The sequence below is a fragment of the Anas platyrhynchos genome, chromosome 2 (genome assembly GCF_047663525.1).
Source record: "Anas platyrhynchos isolate ZD024472 breed Pekin duck chromosome 2, IASCAAS_PekinDuck_T2T, whole genome shotgun sequence".
NCBI classification, from domain to species: domain Eukaryota; kingdom Metazoa; phylum Chordata; class Aves; order Anseriformes; family Anatidae; genus Anas; species Anas platyrhynchos.
Window position 1 is genome coordinate 1,657,315 of NC_092588.1, and position 8,749 is coordinate 1,666,063.

Consider the following 8,749-nt stretch of genomic DNA (forward strand, 5'->3'; position numbering starts at 1 on the left):
CCAGCCCAGCTTTGCCTTCCATGCTGCAGCCACGGTGCCTGCACGTGTTGGCCACCCAAGGTGCCAATGTCAACCTCAGTCTCCCGTGTGCCACCAAGGAAATGCCAGCCATGTGCTGGCACCCCCACACCTCACACACGTGCATCAGAAATACTTGAGGCCAGGTTGCTAATTTCCCAAATATCTGGCTCATTGGGCCACGGGCAACCCCCCGAATGCCAAGTGGCCCATTGTGCTCCCTTGGTTATCACCACACTTGTCCTTCAAACCACTCCTGCTGGTGGACCACCGTAGACCACTTCCCATGGCCTTGAAGCCCCTCTTCCTGCTGTCAGCAAAGAACATATTCAAAACCCTACCCTAGGTGACTCTGCTCCAGCTCTGCATCAGAGAAATGTTCACAACATCATTCTTTGGCAGTGAGCAGATAAACTAAATCAGAACCGTTTATTTCTTAAAATAATAATCATAATTCAATAATGCACCTTGTAAATCACATTGAAGAATAATACAATTATTTTTTCCCTTCTTCCTCAAAAAAGAAGAGTCAAATCTGCTTAGAGCAAGCTGCTTCTTTGTCCATGCAGACCTTTGCCAGGGTGTTCCTGCTGCTGCAGGATGCTCAACCTTGGCTGCCCAGGCTGATTTCCAGATCCTGCCAAAGAATCACCCCTGCAGGAGGACTCCACGCTGTGAATCACTCTGGACAATTCTTGCTCCCTGGAATGGGTCTAGCTCTTTAGTTGCTGCCTTGTGACACCTGGGAGGACTGACACACCTCCTCTGGCATCCGCGGTGGCATGCAGCCCCCGAGTCTGGCAGAACTTCATCTGTTGGGCAAGCGATGCGGCTTCTCCTTTCCACGCCTACCAGCTGAATGTCCATTGGAAAGGAATGGGGAATGCTCCGTGGGGTTATCAGGGCTGACTTCACCATCCTGTTAATCCTGCTCTATGTCAGCAGTACTGATAGGCCCAGTGGTTTAAAGCCAGTGGCAGAAACCTCAACAGTACCTGAAAATTACCTGCCCCTAAACACCTCCCCCACCCCCACCCTTTTTTTTTTTTTTTTCTTTCCTTAAAATGGAAGATACCACGGGTTTTGGTGTCCTTCTGAACTTCCTCTGGTCATGCCTTCACTGTGATGAGCAATGATTAGTCCTATCAGCTGCCCTGAATGTGCAAGATGCACATGACCTGTGCTTCAGAGATGCTTACCCATATGCTCCCAAAGAGCTCAACCCCAGGCATTTTTGCCCTCCCTTAGTCAATCTAAGCATTTTTATTTTTATTTTTTTCACATTCTCTCTCTTCTTCTGCAGTTCCATCTGATAAAGCACAGTTTGTGCAGATCAGCTGGATACCTGTTATCTCTTTCCTGCAGACCAACACTTGCAGGGTGGAGAAGGGGAGAGCAGAGAGCTGAGTGCCCAGGCAGATTTATTCAGATTTATTTAGAGAGGCTGCTCCTGCTTTGTCCTCTCTGCTCTTTGGTGCCTGGGCGGGTGGTGACTCACGGAGACATCTGCTGATTTGCTGCACCAAACCTCCTGATGGCTCGTTCCCTGGAAGCAGAAGTGGGACAGGCGGTCAAACTGAGGACCCAGAAGGGTTGAAATTACCATCTCCAGCTCCACCCAAATAGATAAACATGCAGAGAAATGGTAAAGGATGGGAGCCTTACGTTTGACTGTTATCCAGCAGGACTTTGGATCGGATGTTCCATGTAGAAGGAGGACAAAGATGTTTTTAGCCTTTGCTCAGATGTAGCAAAACTGGAAACCACCCTCCAATATGCTGGCTCCTGTGTGTGGACCCCAAAGACATTGCTCCCTTGCTGCAGCTGCTCTCAAAAGTAGGATGCGGAACATTTAGGACTTTGTAACTAACCAGCAGCTTTTATAGACAACGGGAAATAATAAAACCTTTCCTGTTTGTATTGCCAACCATGGAGACGCAGCTAGGTTTGTCCTGACCGTAGGTACTGGGAGTTCTCCAAATCTGACCCTGGAAAGGCTCTTGGCAGTCATCCACCCCGATGAAGCCATCAATTTGTGCAACTTACTGCCATTTTGCTTTGAGTAGATGCCTTCACTGAATTATCTGGCCACAAACATGATGATCAGATTGGAACTAAACAGTACAAAAACCCCACTCAGACATCAGTAGCACTACTAGCCTGACCATGGAGACATCAAAGTATTAAAAGCAATAAATGGAATGAATTGCCTTAGTGCTTTCACTCATCTCCGACCCCATCTGACCAGCCTGAAGGCAACGCCGAGGTGAGAAAACAACCCACATGCATTCCTATCCTGTCAAATAACACATGATCCCTGCCCATTCTTTCAAAATTGTTGTCTTCATAATCACTCAGTCCAAACGCAGGGAAGATATATATCCTGTCCCCAGATGAGGGTGATTTTCCTGGGCTGTGGACACGGCTCGGAAACGATGAAGGCCTTGCTCCTCGCCCTGCTGGCTTTGGTCCTATGTACAGAGCAAGGTAAGGCATTACGGTTCCTTCTAGACAAAGAATAATTGCATGTTGGAAGGCCAAGAAGGCCTTGTAGCCAGGGAAAGAAGTGGTGGAAAGGGTTGCCTTAGTGCTTGATGAAGGACTTAGTGTTTCTCTTTGGGTTTCTCAGCCTGGCTGTGCCAAGGGTGTTTTTTTTTCTGCAGGGGAATTTTCTCTATGAACTCGTGTACTACTGGACTAAAAAGAAAAAAAAAAAAAAAAAAAAAAAGGAAGCAGTTGCCACTTTTAAGTCTTTGTTAAAAGATTTTCCTGTGGGTTTACTTGTTCAGATGATGTAAGACTGTGGTTATTTCTAAATCTTGATGAAGAAGTGCTGCAGCCCACTATCACAAAACACATCAACAGCTCCCGGCTCCTGCAGGTGGTGACACCGCTTCTAGCAGCAGCACGGGGACAGGGCCAGACCTACAGCATCTGCCCTTGTGCCCTGATGTTTGCCCATCTCAGAGACCCTACAGGGGTGATTTCAGAGGCTTTGGTGTCAAGATGGGGAGAAGTTGCTCTGCGGGGTCGACAGCCTTATGCTGGGATATTGGGTGGAGAGGAACATTTGCATATTATTTGCATTACAGATTATATAGTTTATTTCACAAAGAGATTGCAAAGGAAAAGTACATGGTCCTACAGCCTCCACAGACAAGTCACTTAAGCAGCCAAAGAGAATTAATGTTATCATCATTTTCTAGAGAGGAATTAGCTTTGCCAGCTCTTGGAGATTTGCCACATTATCTGGTGCGGAAAAATAATGTCTTAGAGTAGTTATTTCTGTCTCATTGTGGCCTAAGAATACTTTTCTGCCATTTAACATGGTTCGCCTTCCAGAATAGTGATCTTGACAAATTTCCTAGCATTAACAAGGCCCGAGGGACAGAGATTGTCTTCAGCCCCAAAACCAAGAGCACCTTAACTCAGTTTAGAAGACCTAGGAAGTAAAAATGAAGTATTGGAGTGTATGGGTCATAGGGGTGAATTCACACTGCTAAGAGTTAAATGCCAGTCTTCTCATCAGTGTTTTAACCCAGGTTTGGGGGCATTAAATCCCACTCAAAGATGCAGGTGTGGCAGACTGACTTCTTCAGCCCAAGGAGGTCCCAATTAATGGGACTAACAACTGCCAGTGCTTACTGCCCAATTAGTCAGGAGTGTAATTTGTAGGGTCTCCAGCAGCTGGAAAGGGTGAACCCAAGCCTTGGGACATCCCTGTAGACTCCTACAGCAGATCCTGGCCTTCCAGCTCCCTGCATCATATCAAACCTGGTGCCCTGACCTTTTGTGCATTCAAGGGTCAATGGAAAGAAATCTTTGCTGCTGGGAGTGGTAGCATTTTGTCTTCATTTTCCATATCTCCTATCTCCTCCTGCAGCAGATGCCCTGTACTGCTACACCTGCGAGTGGGAGCAAAGCAACTGGAGCTGTCTGAAGGCCCAGAAGTGCTCGGACACGGATGAGTACTGTGTGACAAATGTTGCCTCCGTAGGGATCGGTATGTGCTATGAGGGCGTCCTCTCATGGGGATGCAGGAATGGGATGTGGGGTTTTGCCTGGGTTTTTATGGTTGCCCTCTGTGGATGGATGGGATGAGGAGTCACAGGGAAGTGCATGTGGGAGGTGGAGACCTGGCGAGCCCAACCTGGCAGTGCTGGAGTTTGCAGGGTTTGAAATCCTCCTCCCTGACACATGTTGGGATCTTCCTCTTTATTTTAAGCCTGCTTGGAAGCAGCAGGGGACAGTGAGACATAAAGCAAGCAGTCTTCGGGGGGATGAGTAAAGAAATTCAGACTTTAGTTAGACAGGGAGATGAAATGAAGCAGGTAACCAAGATGGATGAGGAGGTGCAGAAGGGAATAAAAGCTCTCTAAAAGAAGGGAATAGAAGCCTGGAAATGCATTTTCAGCCCAGGCAAGAATATTGTTTCATGTATTCCATGAGGCTAGTGCTGAATGCCCAGCAGAGATACTGAATGCCTTGTGTAGCTGGTCCCAGCTGCGTTGGGTGGGATGGGGATGGGTCTCACTGGCCTCATCCTCTTTGATCTCGAGGATAACTTGGGAAACCCTCATTGCTAACACCTCTCTCTCTCCTTTCTCCTTTGGGCCAGGCTTTTTGTCTCTGTGGAAGAGGATCACCAAGAAGTGCGCTGGGAGATGCCCATACCACAACTTCAGCCTGGGTCTGGCCACCTACACCTCGTACTGCTGCCAGACCTTCTTGTGCAACCTGAGTGCCTGCCCGGGGCCCAGGCTAGCTCGCCCATGAGATGCTGGGGGTCCTGTGTCAGTGTCCTCTTCACTGGTGGTGGGGAGAAAGGGGCTCCTGATGGCCTGAAGAGCACGGTTGGATTCCCCCAAGAGGGTATGGCCACCAAGCACGCTGCAGAGTAGATAAAGCATTATGGTCACCACCTCCTGCCCTGTGTTGCCTCTCAACCTGTAGCTCCTTGCTTGCTTTTCGTGCCTGAGCTCTGTTGCCCCAGCAGCTCGGTGGAGAAAAGTGGCCAAGCTGTGTCCCCTGCAGCCAGCAGCAATGCTGCTTCTGCATGTGCTGAGCATCTCCTGCAGCCTCACTTTGTCTTGGGCACAGCTGGAAGATACACGGCAGGCAGCACCTTCCCAGCAAAGGGAGACCAAAACTGATGACCTCTCTGTGCCGACTCAAGGCAAATTATGCAAACTCGCTGCTGGGGAAGGGAAGAACTTGCCCTGAGTGTAAAATCCTCACCTTGTGATGGGTTTCAGCCATAGCTTTCCTCCCTCGCACACCTCTTCTTTTCCATACAGCCTCATGTTCTGTGTCCCCAGTGACAATCCCAGTGCCACCACCCCATTAGCACCTGGACACACCAGGCACACTGTTGGCTCTGCCTGTGGTGCCGTGTTTTTATCAGAATTATGCTTATCTTCACATATTCTCTGCAGTCTTCATCCCCATCTCCCCTTCCAGCAGCTGCCCTTGGTCCTCCCTTTTTTTCATACTGCCTCACTTGCTTCTTGCTGCTTTTTGAGCCAAGTGACCTGACCCACCAGGACCCTCTTCTTGGCAACGTGTCCTCCTCCAACTCATTCATTTACCCATCCCTCAAACATCCCCCAAAGCAACTGCAGGGTAATGAGAAGTATTTGGGTCGAGCCGGTGAGGAATAGTGGAGAGGGTTATAAAAGAAGAATACAGGTTTTTGAGAGGCCAAACATTTTGTGTAGATGTTTCCAGCAGATAATAGAGGGTAAAAGGATGTTGAAAAATGGGTGGTGATGATGGCAGCTTAGGGTTCCTCATTGCCAGAGGTGCTGCTGAATGCCCTTCCCTCCTCCCATGCAGCACTTTTTGTAAGAAAATGTAAATACATCTACTCGGATGGGCCGAGAGGGCAGAGGAGCACTTCTCAGAGCTGGGGTTGTGGTTTGGATGCCGAACCCACGTACCAAGTCCCCTGGGCAAAACAGGGCACGGCTGCAGCCCAGGGCTTGGTTTCCAACCACCCCCTGAGCCTGCAAATCCGCAAGCGTTGCTCAGCCAGAGGATGACGCTTGGTGCGTGCAGCATTTCCAGCCCAGCCCTGGTAAACAAGGGGGACAAAAGGGGCTTTGAGCCGTGCCGAGCGCGGCTCCCTTGGGCTGGTGCCCGTGGCTGCTCCGGATGAATGCCTCCTCCTGACGTGCCGCATAACGGGAGCCTTCAGAGATGAGTGCCCTCTTTTATTAATCGACTTCTGCTTTCCTTTGCCCCCTCCTTCTCACAGCTACGCCGTGCCGCGAGGGCAGATCTCCGCGCCGAAGAAGCTGTGCCGGTGATGCACCTCCCTTTACCTCTTCATTAGACCGTGATCTTTTTTTCGTGCTGGTGTAGGAATTTGCATTTTTCTCCCCGAAGCACTCAGAGCCCCCTCCCACCCCTCAGTCCGAGTTCTCAAAAGCTCTAATTTACTCCACACATGATATCTTCACATTAAAAAAAAAAAGCGCTTTTTGTGCGTGTGTTTTATTTTTTTTCTCAGTGTGCCAGAATTATTCAGCTCTCTGAAAGCACTGAGGAATCCCAGTTGGACAGACTCTAATAATTAATATTTCATTGCGTTGGATTTACACGTCCTGCAGCAGCAGAGACAGAGTCCCCCGCAGCCTGCAGGAAAACACAGTTGGTTGTGTTTTTTTGTTGTTATTTTTTTTTCTCTTTTAAAGCAAAACTGGCTGTTTTTGCTTGGTTTGGTCTGTCTTTGCTGCAGAAAAGCTTTCTTGTGAATTTATATGGTGAATATAAGGGGACATAAATCATCCTGGCCATAGATGGGGAGCAAAGGGCACTGCAGCTCCAGGGCACCCAAACCTTCCCTCCTCCCACGGAGCAAAACCACCCTGGTGGCAATTCCTCCTCTGCGATGTGGGGGAGAAATAAGGCACGGGTGCGATTTCCAACCACTAATTCTGATCACAATTAGAGCTGCTGGGGACCACAGAGAGATGGCGATCATTAGCACGAGGATGAGGCTGTCCAGAAAATTACCCGGTGGCTCCCAAGAACTTAAATTAGAATGGGCACTTAAATTAGGATGGGCACTGCTGCACCCATCCCCTCGTGTCTGAGCAAAAAGCATGGACAGGATGGGAAGAGCATGTTGGGGTAAAGAAGGATCTTAGTAGGGTAGTTTGTTTCCCATCCCATTGTGGTTTTTTGCTGTTTCCATGGGATTTCAGCATTTTCTTCTGCCCCTTGCTGTGCCAATGCTTGGTGCAAGCAGGACAACTCCAGGCTGTGGGTGAGAGAGAGAAAGAAGAGGAAGAAAGAAGTGCCCGAGCTCAGCACTTAGAGGCAGCACGAAGCAAACCCCAAATCCTTCCCGTGGCCGGGGCTGGCACACGCATGCAGCAGGGACATGAAGCAATACGCAATTACAAATGACGTCATAAATGCCTGATTGCGGGTAATTAGCAGCAGTTTAAATACCTAAGGAGCTAGTCAGATGGGTGTAAGGGGGAGCTGTGACGTAGCTGCTTCGGGTCTGGGGTTGTAAGATGGCCAGATCCGCAGCATGCTGTTGTCCCCCTCCTCCTCCGGCATCGGCGCTGCCAGCTTGAAGCCTCCAGCAGCCAAACCCACGCAATAAATTTATCTCTGCACCAAGCTGTGCGTGTGTGGGCAAGGCTGGAGGAGTGCTGGAAGCCAACAGGAGCTGTCAAGCCTTGTGAAGACGAGGGCAGCCAAGCCTTCCCGTGGCCAGCAGCTGCCCCTCTTGTCCCACCACCTCCCAAGCCACCGAGATGAGTGTCGCAGCAGGCAGGAAAACCCCAAGCCACCTTTCTGAAGAGCAACGGCACTGACCTGTTGCCCAACCTTTTGCAGGGTGAGGGGTGAAGACCTTGTTTGCTTTGTGGGGTGGTGAGCGTCACCAGGATGTTGGTGGGACCTGCTGGGTCATGCAACCTGGTAGCAGGTCCCCAGCAGGCATCCAGTGCTGTAGGATGGACAAAAATCTCCCCAAATTCACTCCACCTCCCTGATTTGGGCTGGTGTAGGTACTCCACTGGGACATTAAGATTCTGGGGGTAATTCCAGCTTTTTAGGGAAACCAAGAGTTTTCCAAACCAAAGTCAGAAGCTGGAACGAGAGCGTTTCCCGAGAACTGGATGGGGCCAAGACACATTTTTGTTTGTTGCACAGATCAAGAAAGCTTTTTGCCATGTTATTTCCTTTTCTTTCTTCATTTTTGACTTCATAAAGTTCGATTTCAACCACTATGAAATGAAGGAACCATTGGGAACCCACACCACAGCCTTCGTTGATGTATCTCAGTGCTGGGAGCCTCAGCCCGTGCCTGCCCCATTAACAGAGAGCTGGGCACTTCAGGGTGATTCCCCAAATCAGCTGGTTTCAATCAGTGACAGAATAAAAGGGCAGCAAAACTACGGGGAAAGATAAATAGGCAGCAAAACTATGGGGAAAAATAAAACACCATGTAAGTATCAAAAGGAAGCTCGATGGAAGTTCGCCCATTCCGACAAAACTTCTGTTTGGCTTTAATGAATATTCAGACTTGAGGGGGGAATAAAAACAAAGAAAACCACTTTCCTGGGAAATTTTGGATGGTTTCCAGTGCTGAGAGCCGGGCTGAGCCCACGAGAGGGAGCTGGTGCCTCTGCGCGGCGCCGGACTGGCTACCGAATGCGGAGAACTGGAGCTGCCGGAGCGATTTGCAAGGGATGAAAAAAAAATCAGCAGC

At 49.4% G+C, this 8,749-nt stretch overlaps 1 protein-coding gene across 1 annotated transcript; it reads left to right on the forward strand.

Annotated features, from left to right (window-relative positions):
• The first annotated feature begins 2,352 nt into the window (after window positions 1-2,352).
• On the forward strand, window positions 2,353-6,521 carry LOC140001799 (lymphocyte antigen 6E-like). Its single transcript, XM_072034258.1, has 4 exons — window positions 2,353-2,505; window positions 3,902-4,021; window positions 4,637-4,890; window positions 6,275-6,521. Exons 1-3 carry the CDS (start codon window positions 2,412-2,414, stop codon window positions 4,792-4,794), a joined length of 372 nt encoding a protein of 123 aa, XP_071890359.1. The 5' UTR covers window positions 2,353-2,411; the 3' UTR covers window positions 4,795-4,890; window positions 6,275-6,521.
• The last annotated feature ends 2,228 nt before the right edge of the window (window positions 6,522-8,749 follow it).

Bases quoted from the DNA above. Each gene is read 5' to 3' on its own strand.
- LOC140001799 (XM_072034258.1), top strand. From the start codon at position 2,412: ATGAGGGTGATTTTCCTGGGCTGTGGACACGGCTCGGAAACGATGAAG. The intron at 2,506-3,901 runs GTAAGGCATTAC...CTCCTCCTGCAG, and splicing joins GGTCCTATGTACAGAGCAAG to CAGATGCCCTGTACTGCTAC. The intron at 4,022-4,636 runs GTATGTGCTATG...CCTTTGGGCCAG, and splicing joins TGTTGCCTCCGTAGGGATCG to GCTTTTTGTCTCTGTGGAAG.